At 31.8% G+C, this 21,099-nt stretch overlaps 1 protein-coding gene across 1 annotated transcript; it reads left to right on the top strand.

Annotated features, from left to right (window-relative positions):
* The first annotated feature begins 400 nt into the window (after positions 1–400).
* Positions 401–2,960, top strand: LOC134726031 (somatostatin receptor type 2-like). The gene has a single exon (XM_063590395.1). It carries the CDS (start codon positions 641–643, stop codon positions 2,036–2,038), a length of 1,398 nt encoding a protein of 465 aa, XP_063446465.1. The 5' UTR covers positions 401–640; the 3' UTR covers positions 2,039–2,960.
* The last annotated feature ends 18,139 nt before the right edge of the window (positions 2,961–21,099 follow it).

Here is a 21,099-nt window from a genome sequence, read left to right as displayed (position 1 = left end):
AGTGTAATTACTTTGAAAAAATATAAAGTTTGAAATAAAGAAACAGCATGTCGTATCAATAGCTGATGTTAATCCATTTATCTTTATCTGCTGCTCATAGCAATATTACATTATAAAAAGTCCCGCTTAATGAGTGAGAAAATTATGGGATATTGGCAGATGATATGATTGGAAAAGATGTCACCAGAAACAAGTTTCACATTTCAATCCGGAAAATCACACCTGTCAAAAACCAGAACAGGTGAGAGAACTCCTACGAGTTGTAATCTGATCGCCAAATTAAGGGAGAAGTACGACTCAATCAAAAACAAGTATCGTCATTGGTAGATGCGATTTGAGACAAGTACTATTATTGGAGGATATTTTATCGATTGTTGAAGCTGCAGAGAGATAGAAGTTCTGTCTATAGTCATTATAACTAAGATATTCAAACTCTCTAGCGGTTATAGAGTAGACAACGAAAACAGCAGTCAGTTCAACAACTATATCATGTTACTAAACTAATTTTAATTTGAACAAACAGTATTGCATGTTGGCATGGATAATTCATTGGATGTAGAATTCTAATTTTAAGGTAGGGCTTTTTATAAAAAAAAAAAATCTGATTCTATCAAGCTTTAGCGAATCTGGCTTATTCTAGATGGTTGTAAGCAGAACTTTACAAACAGAAATGATGAATAATTCTAGCTGCATTTTTGATAATCTAACTGACGAAAGCCATAACAACTTTACATTACCGCCATTTAACATAGGTATATCCGTATCATTGGTGACTTGCTATGGAATCATTTGTGCGTGTGGACTCTTCGGAAATGCACTTGTTATATACGTCATTCTGCGTTCATCCAATATGAAAACTGTTACTAACATGTACATTGTCAACTTAGCTATATCTGATTTTATATTTCTAATTAGCATGCCGTTGCTAATGACGACAACATGGTTGCGATTCTGGCTTTTTGGACCAGCAATGTGCAAGGTATACAACATAATGTATTCTATAAACTTATTCACGGGTATTTTCACACTGACCGCCTTAAGTGCCGATAGATACCTAGCAGTTTGTCACGCCGTTGCCTCACAAAGATTCAGAACACCAATGAATTCGATGCTTGCAATTTTAGGAATCTGGGCAATATCTGTTTTAGTTATGTTACCCATCATTTTGTATGCCAACACAGTTCCTAGCTTTTTGTACAAGGATAAACTGACATGCACTATTTCTTGGCCAAAAAATCAGATAGTTCCACCGGAGAAAGCTTATACTTGGTATACATTTATGCTTGGATTTGCAGTACCTGTATCTTTGGTTTCAATATTTTACATCCTTGTTATAATTAGAATACAAAATCTTGGCCCTGCAAATCAGCAAAAATCATCAGAACGAAGAAAAAAGTCTAAAAAAGTGACAAAGATGGTACTTACTGTTATTTCTGTGTATGTTATTTGCTGGTTGCCTTACTGGATATTTCAGGTACATTTAACTCTAAAACAAGGTCCAGACAAACTAGCACACTGGAAAATTCTACTTTTCAATCTAATGACAGTAATGACCTTTGCAAACAGCATGCTGAACCCTATTCTGTATGCTTTTCTAAGCGAGCACTTCCGGAAAGGTTTCAGGGAAGCCTTTAAATGCCAGATTAATGCGAGCGGAGCGAACAAGTCAATGATTGAGGAGCAAAGTAATTTTGATAGAATAAAAGCTAAGGCTAGAATTAAAGAAACGAACTTAGAAATGAATCCGAAAACTGGAAGTTTAAGTCACAGGGTGTTGACGGAAACAACAAATGACGTAAGCGGTAATGGTGTAACGCCTGAAAGCCCCGTCAACCATTTAATGAACAACGAAACACATGTTTACGATGGAACTGAGTACGAAGTAAAGGGAAATAACTCGTCAGATGAAAACTCTGTGTTGATAAATCAAAGTGTAGAAACAACAGATTTCAAAAAGACGTTAATAGCTGAGGACGAAAGTGACGACAAAAACTCTGTTACGTATATAGATAAGGAAAGTCAAACCAAATTACATTAAAGTTCTAACACATAAACTATTTAAGTCAGACTCCATTACAATAATGTTCTTTTCTTCTCCTAAACTAACATTGTAATTAGTGGGTTTATCGTAAAAGTGGGACTAAAATTTAATTAAACTTTGATATACGACGTTACATTGGCAGTATCATTCACCAGTGGTATAGAAAGGGATAAGTCGGTTAATCTTTATAAAGATTATCCCAAAACGACGTCTCATATAGCAGTGTAATTCTACAGTAATTGTTCTTATATGTTCGTTCTTAGACAAAATGTAATTATCACAACATGTTTTACTCTGATGAGAACACTCTATTTGTTTTAACCTTAAACTAATTCTAAACGCAGTAGAACGCATGCTATTTTATGAAGACATTTTTTTAAATTTATAATTATATTAAAATTGAAAAATTGATATAAGAAAAATGTCGGATAGAGGTAAAACAACAAGGTGAATGGAGAAGGGGGAATGTTCTATTGCTATCAAATTACTCTTATTTAGATTATATCTATAATATGCAAAGTAAAAGTTCAAAACATTTGCTTATTTGTTTTATTCACAATAAATTCGAGATCAATAAAAAATTGGAAATCTTATTTTAATCGAAAATCTTGAATGAAACGAAATTTAAAAAAGAAATCTATCCCAGTGAATACAATTACAAAATGTTCCTACGTCGTTAGTATTTTATTCTTTATTTTGTGTACATCTATGTAATCGTAATTCGTTATCAAGCAGTGATATACCAATAAACATGTATTTTTTTTTCTTATTTTGTTTTTCCACGTTGATAGCAAGCCTCCCATAAGCTTTTCATGTTCAAATTAATCATATATCAAATACGTACTCGCAGTAGTGATTTTCTTGACAAAATAAATAACAGTCCCTCATGGATTTAACGTAATATTATTGTTGGCAAAAGCTGATTTATGATTAACATTCAGTAAAAATATTAAAGTATATCACAATAAAACCTATTTATTATTCCTCAGAGGAAGTAACTTGACATTTATTACGCAAAGAAAATAAAATTTTAGTATATCTTCCAAATATTTATGCATGATAAGACTATGACATAATGTTTGTCAATAATAATTTAATAAACACGTAAAAGTCATATTGCATAAAAATCGCACTACAAATATCCAACATTTATAAAAATATGAGTGAGTCATGTGTAATATTATGTTTTTTGAGAAAACATTCTGAGATGATCTGTCTGACAATTTCTACAAAAAGCTTTGTTGACACTGTACACAGCTACTTTTGCATAGGTACTATTTCTGTACTAAAAATCTGTTGTGCTGGAAATTTACTTTTAACATTCAATACTATTTGGTACTTTGAAATTATTGTAATGTTTAGGTACCTGTTTTTTACAGTGCTTAATTTGTACTTGAAATTTAGGTACTACAGATTTTTGGTTACTACCATTACATTTTCAGCATTTTGAAAGTTTTCTGTTTCAAATTCCTTAAAATTATGATTTTCAAACAGGAAATATTGTATTAATTTTGTATCAAATTATTTAGAACAAATCAAGTACTGTAAAATACAAGTACCTAAATATTACAATAATTTTAAAGTAAAGAAATAATACTAAATGTTAAAAGTAAATTTCCTGTACTACAAACTTTTAGTACAGAAATAGTACCTATGTAAAAGTAACTGTGTACTTTACTACACATTACCAACACTCACCTTGTCAAGAATGAGTTAGAAATTATACATCACAAAAAAAACCCACACAAAAACGGTCAATGAATAATTTCAATATCTTTCACGCGTATACATGTATTACTAGCAGAAAATACTCATAATTTCTTAGATAAAAAAAACCAAAATTAAACAATCATCATATGCTAAAAAAGAAGATGTGGTATGATTGTCAGGAGACAACTCTTCACAAGAGACCAAATGACACAGAAATAAACAACTATTTTTCACCTTACGGCTCCACAAGGAGCAAAGAGCATACCACATAATCAGCTATAAAAGGCCCCAAAATGACAAATGTAAAACAATGAAAACGAAAAAAACAAACGGGCTCAATTATATGTACAAAATAGTGAACGGAAAACAAATATGTAACACAGATACAAGCTACTACCACCGAATTACAGACTCCTGACTTGAGACACGCATATACAGAATTTGGCGGGGTGAAACATGTGAGCGGGATCCCGACTCTTCCCTAATTTTATGCCACCGGGCGAGTAGCCATATCTTGTTCGAAGTTTATAATCAGTGCTGTATTTCCTTGAAGCCAACAAGAGAAAATTGTATAATTTCCTGTCATTATTCAAATGCTCAAATGGTCAGCAAAATATTACTAAAAATAATCGAAAACTCTAGACATACACCAATTGAGTAGATCAACGCCATACAATTCATTCTCATCGAAAAGGACAGAAGCAGCACGTGTGACGTTCAGTGGCAAATACTTCAGACATACTAAGGACATACAAAAGGACGAGAATTAATAATAAAAAAAACCATATCTTTTAAAGCTGAGTATGTGTTATTGGTTTTGATCAAGGCTGTATGGTGACCTATAGTTTTTAATTTATGTGCCATTCAGTTGGTAATCATACCACATCTTCTTTTTAAAAACAACCTTTCGGTTCTGCATAGAAGGTCGGCCATTATGATCTGCTTCTCTGTTCAACATTTCAAACGATTAATACTACGAAATGGTTGCAATTTGGTTATAAATCCCGAAAATGTTCATGACACATGTTATTGGTTTTTTTGTTTGTTTCGCTTTTATAGTGTTTTTATAAAAAAATAATAAGGTTTGGTATAATTGCCTATGAAACGACTATCCACAAAAGAGAAACGAACAAATATGTAATCAGCTACATGTCACGAAAGCCTTCAACAGTGTGCAAACTCAATACCTTATATTTGGATATAATGACCCTGTCCGTGGATAACAGAATGATTGATTGATTGATTGTTGGTTGTTTATCGTCCAGTGGCAAATATTAAATGATTCAAAATGGAAAAAACAGACGGAGCACCCGATATTATCCCAATTTTTTTGGTTCGTGTTGCTAAATCTTTAATTTTCTATGCTGTGTCTTGTGTTCTATTGTTTGTCTGTTTGTCTTTTTTTTTATAGCCATGTCGTTGTTGACAGTTTAGTTTTTATCTTTGAGTTTGACGGACCGTATCTTTCGTCCCTCTTTTAAACTAATAAGTTACAATGAAAATAATAAGAATATGAATGAAACCAACGACATCTATTGCAACTAAAACCGAGAAATCTTTTGTATACTAGGCACCAATAAAGTAACGTGGCGGCATTAAGATTATTCCTCTCCCTGGGAAAAAGGAGTCAAAGAACAACAATAGAGCAAAACTATAGAAGTCACTTGAAAAAGGTTTGGCCAATCAAAACAGCATTTAAAACATAACAAAAAGTAACAAATTCATTTGAAATTCATTTTGAAGATATTTATTTAAGAATTTATTAATAAAGCCGTAAAGGGACACAGAGAAATCAGTATCAAGTTAGCGATACAGCTAATTATAACAGAGATTAGTCAAATTTAACAAACATATTAATTTTAAACGATTTCAAGATGTGAAATTAATACTTAATTCCTTAAGATGGACAATATAAACCAGGAGTAGATAGTTGTTTTATTGATTTATATATAAAAGCAAAAATGTAAAAAAGAATGATACTAGTACATCTATACAATTACATAGTTTATAATATGACATTCTAATAAGTTTGAGTAAATGACCAATTTGCATGTTTTTCCTTTTACAAAATAAATGACAGTCATTGATATCAATGTATGATATATTTGTAATTGTAACCTGTATATAGGAAGTGTGATTGATTGTAATAAATTTAAAGTACAACCAAGGAGATGTGGTATGAATGCTAATGAGAAAATTGTTAAGTATAGATATAAGGATAATGATGTAAACAACTAGGGTCTCTTTACGGACTGAATCAATGAGACTATAAAAAGAAAATTTGGTATGATTGCCAATGAGAGAGCAAAATGACACCGAAATTAACAACTATAGGTCACCGTACGGCCTTCAACATCGAGCAAAGCCCATACCGCATAGTCAGCTATAAAACGCCCGAAATGACAATGTTTTAAACAATTCAAACGAGAAAACGCACGGCCCTATTTAAAAAAAAAAATGAACGAAACGAATGTAAAAACATAAACAAACGACAACCACTGAATTAGCGGGATTAAACACGACACCGGAATTCCAACCCTAGCTTTAACCTGGGACAGTGGTATAACAGTAAGCATAATATAAAAACAAACTAAGATACAGTTGGGAAAGGCTCGACTCATCAAATTGGTTATAAGCAAGTGCAAAATAGATACCACTAAAAACTAAACATTACAAGAAAACCACTAAGGAGTACTGCCTATTAGTTAACATAAAGTTCAAAGCCTTATCCTACTAAAATGAACAATATAACTCAAATATCAATCAGTATACATCCAAAGGATTTGACGCATACACGTTATAAATAAACAGTCTACAAAAGGCATGAGCTTACTCAATGCCAACTTATAACTATCAACGGGTTTCAAGAACCAAAGTAATTATCACTGAAACTGAACAAGCAAGTTTAAAGAAAAGATAATATTTAAAAAAAATATTACTACAATGAAATGGCGAATGGAAATGGAGAATGTGTCAACAAGAGACAACAAGAGACAACAATCCGGTCATAGAACAGAAAACAACTAGATGCCACCAATGGGTCTTCAACACAGCAAATAAGTTGGCCCATAAACAAAAATGTGTATTTGGTCAGTTAAAATGGAAGTCGCACTAATCTTTAAAGCATATACATGAACTTACATTAAAAAAAAGTTATACAAGACTAACTGACTTGAAATGTATTTTGTGAGACCTCAAACCTAGCTCTCCGTATACCTCTAGCCAATGTAGAATAAACAAACACACAGCAATACGCACATTAAAATCAGTTTAAAATAAGTCCGAGTACGATGTCATAATAAGAACCAAATTTACTAAGCAAAATGACAATGATATGTAAGTTATCAAAGCTTTATTTCGGGTTTCTATTTTGTAAATGCAACACCACCTTACATTCTTTTTACAATTAGATGAAAGTTTCTCTAAATCTTAACCATACGCTGATTTTGTGCATCTCAAAATTTGGATTTTTTTAATAGAATAATTAAGCAAATTATGTGCATACTACAATACACATTTTCCATTTTGTTAAAAAACCATAACATAAATTAATCGTTCGTAGATTCTTCACATGTAATGCCTTTGTTCTACTCCTGTTTACTTTTGTATATCAATTATATATTTCTCTCGTCATTGGTTTCATATAATACTTTTTATCTTTTGTTTTCTCTCAACAGTGTATTTTATTTCAAGTATTTTTAAGCAGCATCACCGATTGTGTTTTCAATTAACAATAGTCTGTTTCTGTAGGACATATAATGGAATAAAAGTAAAGCTGATTTTGATTAGATTTCGTCTGTGATTGACAACCGAACAGAAGGTGAAATCTCATATAATATCACAAGATTGTTATTCTCCCAACTGTACACATTTATAATCTCTCAGGATTATGTCGCATGAAAGTTGACACAGTTATAACAATATATTTGTATAAAAAGAAAATTTATTGAAAAAAGTATTTAGTTATTTTTAAGAAGATGTGGTATGTGTACCAATGATACAAATCTCAGACTCTATCCAAGTCATAATTTAAAAAAAGTAAACTCCTATAGTACGGCATTCAACACAGATCCTTGGATCAAGCTACAAAGGGCCACACAAATTTCTAGCATAAAAAATGTTTAAACAGACAAGCCAACGGTCTAATATATATATATAAAAGACAAGAAACGAGAAACTGTTATGAACCACATCAACAAATGACAACCACTGAACAACACATTGCTGATTTGGGACACCTTAGTAGTACAAACATTTGTATTAATAATTTATTTAAACTAAATCATAGAAAAGTTTAATGGGAGCACCTGAATTCACCCCAGAATTAACGTTTTGCTATTTTTTTTTTGTTTTCTGTAGTATCTTTTGAATTTGTTGCTTGCTTTTTTTTTTCTGACTTTTTATTATCTTCTTAGTGTTCCTTTCTCTTTTTTTATATTTTTTTGCTCATTAGATTTGACAATATACTACGTTGGAGGTATTTTCTACAGATTAAGATAATACAAAATGAAAATATTGCGAATGGTCGAGTTGTCTTGTGTTTCTCAAATTACGATATAAACACTTTTCATTCTGTAATTGTCTGTTTTCATTAATTACACACACACAAAAAGAAATAAACAGAATATTTTTCTAAAAGCGGCGAAATAAATAAAATAAATAATTAAAATTAAAGGGATCGATCGTCAATCAACAGAAAAAATGTACCAAATATATTATTGTTTTTGGCTATATAGTTTTAGTCCACTTTCGCCAATCCCCCCTTTTTGCCCTGGATATCTGTTTCTAGTTTCATCTTTAAAAGTAGAACCATAATATCACACATGATAAGAGGACTACCTGGTCGTACACTAAACATACCTCGACCATTTCTCACCATACAAATACACATCTGTTAATAAACTACCGCCAAACTATTAAATTTAATATAGACGGCATCTGTAGATATTAGGATGCATCAAAAGCAACATAAAAAACACAACATTTAATTTAGTCATAGATGCTTGATTTTTTAATTATTTCATTACTTGTGAGTGGCTTTGAACTTGCTGTCAGTAACTGCCAGTCCTCTCAGATCTGTACTAGGTGTCTTTTTTGTTGTTGGGATGTACAAGTACACGGCAACGCACACGCCCACTCTGTGTTTTAGTTTAATATTTTCTGAAAATTAAGCCTTTTTCAACCTATTTTTATAGTTCGTTCTTATGTTGCTGAACCAAAGTCAGGAGCTTCTAATTCAGTTGTTGGCGTTTGTTGCTGTGATACATATTTGTTTTCCGTTGATTTTGTTGAACATACATTATGCCATTATAGTGTTCTTGTTTGAATTTATTTACATTTATCATTTTTGGGCCTTTTAAAGCTAACTATGCGGTATGGGCTTTGTTCATAGTGGAAGGTCGTACGATAACCTATGTTTGTTAATTTGTGTCATTTGGTCTTTTGTGAAGAGTTGTCTCATTGTCAATCACACGACAACTTCTTTTTAATATATGATGCATAGGCATCACAAAAATAAAACAATAAATCGTAAATTTCTACACGCATATACCCAGCAAAGGTGAACTGATGTGGTTGAACGACTTTGGATTTGGGATCTTGAATCTAACAAAAATACTTTCCATCCGATAAATCAATATAAAAATATTACATAACAATAACAAGCCTACCATATGGCACCTGGGTGTCCTCTAAGGACTATGTATTCGCATTATGTGCTAGACAAAACTATGACAAAAAATGTAAAACATTGGGATATGTAAAATGTCGCGGTACAATAAATTGATATACAATCGCTAGAGAGCTCAAGTCTGATACAAAAGTATAAATATTGCTTTCCTGAAAACATTTCATAATTGCATTCACTGTAAAAAAAACTATTTTTCCCTCTCTCGAGCTTGCTGATCAATCACTTTACTCTAACGTTGAATAGAACACGGAATACAGAAAACTTGGTAGAATAAAAAAAAGGAACGTAGTAGAAAGGCTTTACTCAGAATAACATCGCCATTTACAATTTAATTCTTATTCAATCAGTTTTCAACGTTGTTTTTTTTGCGCTATGCGTGTTTTAAATGTTAGTGTCATGTCCTGTTGTTTTACTGTCAATCCCTATCACGGTAAACCCTGATTTGATTTCGAACTTTTATAATCGATCAATTACATGGGTTGGAAAATGATTATGATTCAACTGTCTACATCCATTTAATCGCTCATTAATGTTCCCCGAATACATTTTCACGTATAAAGCCAGACTCATTATCATGCTAAAAAAGGTATTATCGTAACACAATATCTTTTGGAGTTTGATAAAATTCAACATACATCATACTGAAGTGAAAAGTGTTTTGAGTAGAATACACAATAAGATGATGAGGTGTACTGTATTTTGCTGCTTGTTCGGTAGAGGAACTGCACGCCAGTTACCAGCAACATAATGTTACAAACAATTCAGTGTACTAAGTAGATATATAAAATAAAGACGTGGTATGATTGCCAATGAGACACAATGACACAGAAATTAACAAGTAAAGGTCATCGTACGGTTTTCAACTATGAGCAAAGCCCCTAGACAGCTATATCAATGACAAAACATAACACTTCTGCTGATTTCTCAGTTAGATTTTTTTTTATGAAGAATTAAACTCCATCAAATACACTATCTCGAACATAAAATATTTATCAAGTTCAACAATATTATGCAAATTATTCTTTACGCCTTGTGAGGTAAATTGTATAATCAATGTTGCATCGAAGCTGTATTTTATGCTGAAAGACCCCCTGTGTTCTTCAGTGTCATAATGATGAATCGTTATGCATCCCACGAGCTTGAAATACATTCACAATATATCTTTCCTACCGAAATCATCAAGTACAAATGAAGACAACAATATCGAATGTCTGATGAAAACTCATCGCGACATAAATAATAATTCTTTATTCCCCTGTTTAAAGTTGTACAGGCTAAACATCTTATGATTTTTTCATTAGAGACAAAAATAAAATCACAAAAATAATGAACTCCCAGGAAAATTCAAAACGGAAAGTCCCTTATCAAATAGCAAAATCAAAAACTGAAACACATCAAACGAATGGGTAACAACTTTCATATTCCTGACTTGGTACAGGCATTTTCTTATGTAGAAAATGATTGATTGAACCTAATTTAATAGCTAGCTAAACCTCTTAATTGTATGCTAGTCGCATCAAATTCCATCGTTTTGACAAACTGTGTCCCTCTAATTGAAGATTTATTCAGTTATACTGTTATGAGTTTGGCCTTTTGTTTTATTCTCAAAAGTATCAAAATGAAACACTACTGGATAAATATGTGACAATACAAAGTCTTGTAAATTATTCATATCAGAGGTTTGACAAAAATGTATTTAACATAAATTTATTCACTCCAACTCATTCTTACTAAATCTAATGATGTTAAAGTAACCGATGATACTTTAATATTGAAACCTAACTGGTTTTTTTTTAAATAAATCAATGACAAAGAAGAGGCTTTGCCTTTTCAATTGTAAATATTCGATTCCTTGCGTTTGCCCCAGGCTAATTAAAGGTATAATAGTCAAAATTTCAGGGAAAACTTAAATCGCAAAGTCCCTTATCTCATGGCAAAATCAAAAGCTGAAATAAAGGTAACAGTAGTACACCGCTGTTCGAAATTCATAAATCGTTTGAGAAAAAAACAAATATTCACGAACACATCAAACGAATTTAAAACACCTGTCATATGCATGTTCCTGAATTTTTCGAAAAATAATGATTTTCTTATCCCAGGCATGAATTACAGTAGCCATATTTGGCACAACCGTTTGGAATTTTGGATCCTTAATGCTCTTCAATTTTGTACTTGTTTGGCTTGATATATATTTTGATATGAGCGTCACTGGTGAGTCTTATGTAGACGAAACGTGCGTTTGGCGTACTAAATTATAAACCGGATACCTTTGATAACTACAGTGCATTTTGTTTTTAGCTCACCTGGCCCAAAGGCCAAGTGGGCTTTTCTCATCACTTGGCGTCCGTCGTCCGTCGTGTTTAAACTTTTACCAAAATCTTCTCCTCTGAAACTACTGGGCAAAATTGAACCAAACATGGCCAAAATCATTATTAGGGTATCTCGTTTAAAAATTGTGTCCGGTGACCAGGCCAACCAACCAAGATGGTCGCCATGGCTAAAAATAGAACATAGGGGTACAATGCAGTTTATGGCTTATGACTCAAAAACAAAGCATTTAGAGCAAATATGACATAAAGAAAATTGTTTATCAGGTCAAGATCTATCTGCCCTGCAATTTTCAGATGAATCAGACAACCTGTTCTAAGGTTGCTGCCCCTCAATTGGTAATTTTAAGAAAATTTTGCTGTTTTTGTTTATTATCATGAATATTATTATAGATAGAGATAAACTGTAAACAGCAAAAATGTTCAGCAAAGAAAGATTTACAAATAAGTCAAATGACTGAAATGGTCAGTTGACCCCTTTAGGAGTTATTGCCTTTTATAGTCAATTTTTAACAATTTTTCGTAAATCTTAGTTATCTTTTACAAAAATCTTCTCTTCTGAAACTACTGGCCTAAATTGAACCAAACTTGACCACATTTATCATTGGGGTGTTTAGTTTTCAAATTGTGTCAGGTGACCAGGCCAACCGACCAAGTTGGCCGCCATGGCTTAAAACAGAACATAGGGGTAAAATAAAGTTTATGGCTTATAACTCAAAACCCAAAGCATTTAGAGCAAATCAGGTCAAGATCTATCTGCCCTGCAATTTTCAGATGAATCGGACAACCTGTTGTTAGGTTGCTGCCTCTCAATTGGTAATTTTAAGGAAATTTTGTTGTTTTTGGTTATTATCATGAATATTATTATAGATAGAGATAAACTGTAAACAGAAAAAAATTTCAGCAAAGTAAGATTTACAAATGACAGAAATGGTCAATTGACCCCTTTGGGAGTTATTGCCCTTTATAGTCAATTTTTAACAATTTTTCGTAAATCTTAGTAATCTTTTACAAAAATTCTCCTCCGAAACTACTAGGCCAAATTAATCCAAACTTGACCACAATCATCTTTTGGGTATCTAGTTAAAAAAATGTGTCCGGTGACCAGGCCATCCAACCAAGATGGCCGCCACGGCTAAAAATATAACATAGGCTTATAACTCAAAAAACAAAGCATTAAGATAAAATATGACTGTGGTTAAATTGTTTATCAGGTTTTATTCTATCTGCCCTGAAATTTTCAGATAGATCGGACAACCCGTTGATAGGTTGCTGCCACTGAATTGGTAACTGGGCCAAGTGCATTATAGATAGAGATAATTGTAAGCAGCAAGAATGTTCAGTAAAGTAAGATATACAAACACATCACCATCACCAAAACACAAAATTGTCATGAATCTATCTGCGTCCTTTGTTTAATATTCACATAGACCAAGGTGAGCGACACAGGCTCTTTAGAGCCTCTAGTTATTTTTTGGTGGAATTTGATGGTATCTCCATCTGATTCACAATATAGAATAAGTATCTGAAATCAGGCTTTGGTTGATGTTAAACAAATATTCCTTATTTAGAAAAAAAACGTGTCTTGGAGCATTCGGCACACTTAGTAAAAGTACGTCACAGAAAGGATATGCAAAAAGTAAAATCACAAAAATACTGAACTCAGAGGAAAATCAATTTGGAAAGTCCATATTCACATGGCAAAATCAAAAAACAAAAACAAAACGCATCAAAAACGATGGGACAAGAATAGTCATATTCCTGACTTGGTACAGGCATTTTCAAATGTAGAAAATGGTGGATTAAACCTGGTTCTATAGCGCCAACCCTCTCACTTTAATAACAGTCTCATCAAATTCCGCTACATTTACATGATGCGTTAAATAAACAGTCACAATTAATAAAATAGTCAAAATATGGGTACATCAGTCATCATCGTATAACAATTTTAAAAGGAACAATTTAACAGGACACAAAAACATCTACTATCTACGGACACATGAATTGATTTGAGTGTCTGACGTCAGAAAAATTATATACGTCACATAAATTTGTCGTTCAATGTGCATACAAACAATTTTAAAATTTTCATAGGCAATGTACGCATACAGGGTTAAAAAATCAAAAGTATGTAAGAATAAATTACAGAAATAGACCGAGATTCAAACTAGTCCAAAAGTTATACATATAATTTATGAGAATCTAAAACTTTTAAAAGGAACAATTTAACAGGACACACAAACATCTACTATCTACGAACACATGGATTGATTTGAGTGTCTGACGTCAGAAAAATTATATACGTCACATAAATTTGTCGTTCAATGTGCATACAAACAATTTTAAAATTTACATAGGCAATGTACGCATACAGGGTTAAAAAATCAAAAGTATGTAAGAATAAATTACAGAAATAGACCGAGATTCAAACTAGTCCAAAAGTTATACATATAATTTATGAGAATCTAAAACTTTTAAAAGGAACAATTTAACAGGACACACAAACATCTACTATCTACGAACACATGGATTGATTTGAGTGTCTGACGTCAGAAAAATTATATACGTCAAATAAATTTGTCGTTCAATGTGCTTACAAACAATTTTAAAATTTACATAGGCAATGTACGCATACAGGGTTAAAAAATCAAAAGTATGTAAGAATAAATTACAGAAATAGACCGAGATTCAAACTAGTCCAAAAGGTATACATAGAATTTATGAGAATTCAAAAATTGTTAATTCCACTACGCCATTGATTGGTTTTGATGTTGTGGTTCAACGTATATAGTAATTATAATGACATATTATAGACAAACCCTACTCAACATTTAGAACTCATCGCATTGTTCATGTTTTAACTCATCCGGTTGTAATTCTTAATCGGTAGGTCATATTCGAGGGATAAAAGGGATGGCTGAAAATTCTATAAGTTCAATATTCAAAATAATAGCAGATATTGTTTTACAAAAATGAAGGAATTTAAAAGGATAGTGATTATTACTCAAAGCGGAGTTGATGTAAACTCAATATATTCTGTATCAATAGAAAATCGTTGATATAAACAAATTAAGAGTGAGGTGACGTATAATGCATATGACGATGACTGCGTATCCGTCGAGAAGCAGAGTCGAAAACATTCTCTACATTAACTGCAGAGAAACTAATAACTCTATCAATTTTGTCAATGACACCATATGGTGTTCCAACTTCAATTAGCCAACGTAGAAGTGTTGCAAGGTAGTCTAGTGCGAATTCGCATAAAATAGAATGAATTATCAGACTAAGAGAAATTGTGATAAATAATGTCATTTGCGTTGTTGATACCGCCTGATCTATCATGGCCGTACTTTCATTTCTTAATACTTCCTTATTTCATTTAACCGACATATATTAATCCCAAAAAGATACACTCTTATAGAAAACAAGATTGATTTCTAGTTCTAATTTCTTCTGAGGTTAGTTGAATGACTATGTAAACTTTTCAATTAGCATTTGAACATGGAATTGTACAGATTTTGCATTTCTGTCTTAGTTTATATTCAGTAATAGTGCAGTGTTGTTCAGGGTAAGAAATATATTGAAACCGACCTAGGTCAGCATTCTATTCTATTTAATAGATTGTTTTTTTTTACTAGGCGGATGATGTCCTCTCAGACATAGATGAACACTAGCTGTGAAATCAACCCAGATATAGAAAATAAGAAATGGACGATACCAAAAGGGATTTATCAAAATTCTAAGGACATAGAAAAACTATCAAAAAAATGCTCAACATTAACATTAATCCCAGTTGGATCAAAGGCAACAGTAGTATACTGCTGTTCAAAACTCATAAATTCGATTTAGAAGAAAAAAAAACGGGTTACAAACTAAAACTAAGGGAAACGCTTCAAATAAAGGAGGAGAACAACGATACAGCAGAAACACAATTAAATGTAACACACACAGACACGAACTAGAATATAACAATGATCAAAAAGTGTTTCTTTTCCCGTTATGAGTCTTTGATTTAAAAAAAAAAGAAAATCAAATAAGACATTACTGAAGGAGGACATAACAGAATGAAACTGTCTTGTTAAAACCATGACACAAACGAAAAAAATAAAACAGTCTAAAAACACATAAAGAATAACAGGACAACACAAAACCTACAGATCTTGCTTAAGATATGAACGTGGCATTTGTCGTGTTGTTCATGTAATACACATTTTTTTTCTCTCAGTTATATAGAATTTAATTACAATCCAGGGATAATTAGAACTCGATTACTACAACTAAAAGCATATAGAAACTGTAATAAGAATTTTATTATTGGATATTAATTTGATATACATGTATTTGTTGATTCGATATTTAAGTACAAATAGAATAAACACCAAAACCTCGACCGCTTTTAATACCACGGTTTGATATTCTTATTATTGATAGTGAACAATCAAGTATTACTAAATAATATTTATATGATAAGTAGTTGTACCTTTTTAGCGCAGATTAATTTTGTTATACCTGATTTGCATTAATTTCCTATAAATTGTAGGTTTAAGAAGTGCAGTTTATCAAAATTCCTTAATTAATAACCGAACACTTTTGTTGTGATACCTGTGTATAACTAAGCTTGCAAAGGTAACATGATAAGGACTAAATGTCGAATCAAGAAAAAAATGCAAAATGAAAAATTGCACTGCCTAGATAGTTCCTAGACAAAAGAATTGCATCTCTATTAATTTCTTTGTAGTTAAATTTACATAAAGGTAAAATGTTCAAAAGTCATAAACCGATTGAAAGAAAACAAATTCTGGTTACAAACTAAAATTGAAGGAAACACGTCAACAATTAGAGGAAAACAATGAAACATTAGAAACACTGAATTGCAACATAAAACAAGCTCCTACTTCAAACAATGTGAACAACTTTATATGATAAGGTGTAGTGCCTTAGTTGTGTTGTTCAGAAACAATAATATCACAATATGTGTACGAAAAAGAATATTAAAAGATCATCTCAGTTATGTTTTCCCCAACATGATCAAAATTAAAGAAAAAACAACGTCAACCACAAATAAAAACATGTAAACAAGAATATCAAGAACAGTCAATAATGAAATAACATGTGTTTAATGAAATTTATCAAATTCGTATCTTTTTCTAGAATATTATATCTTATAATTTTTTTTTTACTATTGAACACTATTTTTAAAATTATAAATAAATAATTGGCTACTTTCCATAATAAAACATTATTTCTGTTTATCTCAAAAAGTTCTGATAAGTTTGAAGGATTCCTGACAAAGCAGACGATTGGCATTGTTAATGGGTGCTTGATATAAGCTTTTACCAAATTTACTTATAGGGTCATAGTGTATGGTTATAAAAATTGTTGTATGTTCGTTTGATGTGTTTGAGCTTTTGATTTTATAATTTAATGAAAGACCTTCATTTTGAGTTTTTCTTGGAGTTCGGTATTTTTGCTATTTGATTTTTTATACCATAATGCTTTCAATTAACACAAAGGCAATTTATTTGAAAAGCTAGGGTACGAAAAACAAATAATTTATGCAATCACAACTTCTCCGTATTTTTATATAACACACATCTATTACAGTGAGATCTGAAGGAATAACAAGTACACATCAGCACTTAACAAATCTTCTGGCGATATCATAAACTCCGTTTTCTTGTCAATGTGTAAATCTTGTTTGGTTTTATCGGCTCATAAACGTCTGTATAAGTCTCCATTTTTTCATTTGCATAATGTTTGCTTGGTTGGAATTAGGATGGGATGAAGCATGCTGGTAGGAGATGCATACCCAGTCGCTTCTTTTCGAATTGAAGCAGTTTCTGTTTGTTATCTTGGTTTTATCCTTATTAATCGATTTGCGAAATTTGGATATTCGGGAAAATACTTCGCAATATTTGTACATTGATTTATTATGCAACTTTTAAAAACACTGTTAACATGCCATACAGCGGTAGAGTAGTGCATACCACAGCAACCAACAGTAAAAATCCCGTTAGAAAAAATAATTGATTCATATTGCAGTTGGATTTGTAAGATTTGTTTGGTATACGCCTATCAACAATTGCTAACGATGCGTTGAGATCACAAGACATCTACAGGTTACATCTGCCAAACTTAACAGCTGTTCATATCATACTTTAAGTTGTACATCTCTCCCATCCCTGAATTTGTAAAAGGAAACTGTAAATAAACTCATCATAGATACCAGGACTAAATTTTGTATTTACCCCAGACGTGCGTTTCGTCTACAAAAGACTCATCAGTGACGCTCGAATCCAATAAAACTTAAAATGGGCGAATAAAGTTCGAAGTTGAAGAGCATTTAGAACCACAATTCCTACAAGTTTTGCCAAATACAGCTATGGTAATGTTATAACAGATCTCCAATCAAATTCCAATTCTCTAAATGACAGAATATTTTTGCTGTATTCAAAATAATGCTGCAGCAATCATTACAGTTGGAAAGCCAAATCATCAAAAAATGAAGAGCATTTAAAACCAAAAATTCACAAATTCAAAAAATAAATAAGACCTAAGGTTGTGGTTCTTTAATTTTATTTTGGACATTGTTGTGTCTATAACTTTACACATACAAACGGGGGTTGTAAATACAAAAATGAAATATCTTGTTTTCCGAGAAGACGAATTAATTGTTTTCTGGGAAGACGATTTAATTCAATCATGCAGTGATATATAAGGAATGCATTACCATTAATAAAGAAAAATATCGTACAGACGATACCCAATCAACGCAGGTTAAATGGAAATCTTTTATTCATGTATTTGAATGTCATCCGAAATCAGGAAAGGAAACGTTTAATGTCATCAAAAGTATAAATAATGAACAATAAGGAAAGCAAGGAAAATATCTTAGCCGATTTACCTTTGTTTGTTGTTTACTATCACACGTGGCAATATTTTTTAAATACATATAAACTAATATAAATGCTATTAATGATAAGTTTTCTGAATTATTGGGACACTGACTGTGCTTATGTTGTCTGTCATCTATCGTCTTCCTCGGTTAAGTTTTATAACAATCTCCTTTCTAAAACTACTGATCCCAACATGGTTACTATCATCGTGGATGTCATTAACTTTTACTACACTCTCCTTCTTTGAAACTACTGGTCCAAACATGGCTGCTACAAACGTTGCGGACCAACAACCTCCAACGAGTCAATAATAAATGAACTCATCATAGATACCAGTACTAAATTTTGTATATACGCCAAACGCGCGTTTCGTCTACAAAAGACTCATCAGTGACGCTCGAATCCAAACAAAGTTAAAAATGCCAAATAAAGTACGATCTTGAATAGCATTAAGGACCAAAATTCCAAAATTATTTGCCAAATACAGCTAAGGTTATCTATGCCTGAGTTAGAAAAGCCTTAGTATTTCCCAAAAAAAAAATAATTTGTAAACAGTAAATTTATAAATAAAACCATTTGAATGACAATCCATGTCAGCACAAAAAGTGCTGACTACTGGCTTTGTGATACCCTCGGGGTAATAAATCTCCTCCAGCAGTGAAATCGACCCAGTGGTAACAGGACAACTGTTATCAATAAAATAGGGAATGGGAATGTCTGTTTGCTTTTATATGAAAAACATGAAAAGAATAAGAAAACCTAAAATAGGAAAATATAATAATAAATAGAAGATTTGAAATAGGTCAAAAGAAATGGATGCCGTTACATTACGATTTTTTATCACTTTTTGCGTCTCTTGTCTTGGCGTTCACAGATTTAAAAGAGTTTTCCACTGTATATATTGCCCCTTTTTTGCTTGATATATATATATATATGATAAATAGGAACTATAAATACCAAAACGATCACAATGACCAGAACTAAAAAATGGCCGAAATTGTCTGTCAACTTCATATATGAGCTATTGCCGTTAACAATGATTTTTCCTAATTGTGCATTTTCAAAAAATCGTGATAAAAAGCATAAATATATAAACAAAACAAGTTCAACAAATTGGTAAAAAAGATTAGTTGAAATGGTCAATTAACTTCTGACATTAGTTGTCTGTTTCTGAATTGGCCATATTGTGGATTCGAAGTTCGCTGTATAAGCAACAATACTCCATAAAGTGGATCAGGAATATATAACAAGGTCATAACAGTAACATGCAGTTCACAACAATTTTATTACTGATTCAATTTCTCCGATTAATCTAAATTCCGTACCTTGAAGTACCACTAAAATGGGTCTTATATAATTTCAGTACGTCCAAAATTTGGTGAAGCCTAACAACCTGACCCGGAGTGCTTTTCGTTTCCGTTGATAAAAACACAAATACCATATTTATACTTTGCTGTGTGGCTGATATTTATAGAAATTCGATGATTCTTTACATTGGATGAAAAAATAACTACAATTGAAAGTTAAACATCGCAATTCATCAAATAGATATTCCATTATGGTCAAATAATCTGTGAAAGAGTCAGTCAAAATATAGAGAACACAATAACAGAATGTCAAAAAAAAATAGTCACACAAAAAGTATATTACAAAAAATAAAATAAACAGTAAAGATTTAAAATAAAAAAAGACAAATAAAACACAATAACACGTTATTAAGACGATAAGCACAGTCAGTAACTACAATCTTTACTTCAAGACCATCGTGTATTATTTGTGATGTTGGTGCGGAATATTTATCAACAAGGCCTTGGTAATTAATTCTGCTGACAACGTTTTATAAATTCCGAGGAGCACTTCTTAAATACCGATAGGGGAAATGTATATCATATATGTAGCAGAACTTGGCATACTACTGATAAGGTTGGGGAAATCTGTTATTTGAAATTCAAAATTGATTTGTTTGTTCTAGAATATGGTACTTAGATGACCACTTTTGTCCACTTCAAGGCATAAGTATAAAAATGAGGTGTAGGAAGCCAATTTCCAAATCTGTCGACGATAAATTGTAACTGCTGGCGATTAAACCTAAGTTCATATACTATATTCAAATCTTTCTGACAAACTTCACCGTATGTGTATTTGTTTACACCCCTTCTCCCCTTTAAATCATATCGTTTCGAAAACATTTAAGTATTTATTACATCATTTGTTGTGCTATGATGATAATTATAAATAAATAAATGAATTTATACACTCTACGTTATACAGATACATAGTAACAACAACTACAGTTAATATAAAAAGAAGATGTGGTATGATTGCCAATGAGACAATTTTTCACAAAAAAATATTGTCGATGACACTGAAATATCATATTATATATCCATGAATGAAACATACTACATCGATGAATATTCATAAATATATCATATC

This window comes from Mytilus trossulus, chromosome 7, assembly GCF_036588685.1.
Source record: "Mytilus trossulus isolate FHL-02 chromosome 7, PNRI_Mtr1.1.1.hap1, whole genome shotgun sequence".
NCBI lineage: Eukaryota > Metazoa > Mollusca > Bivalvia > Mytilida > Mytilidae > Mytilus > Mytilus trossulus.
The sequence above is the reverse complement of the archived record's forward strand: the minus strand, read 5'-3'. Positions and strand labels throughout refer to the sequence as shown.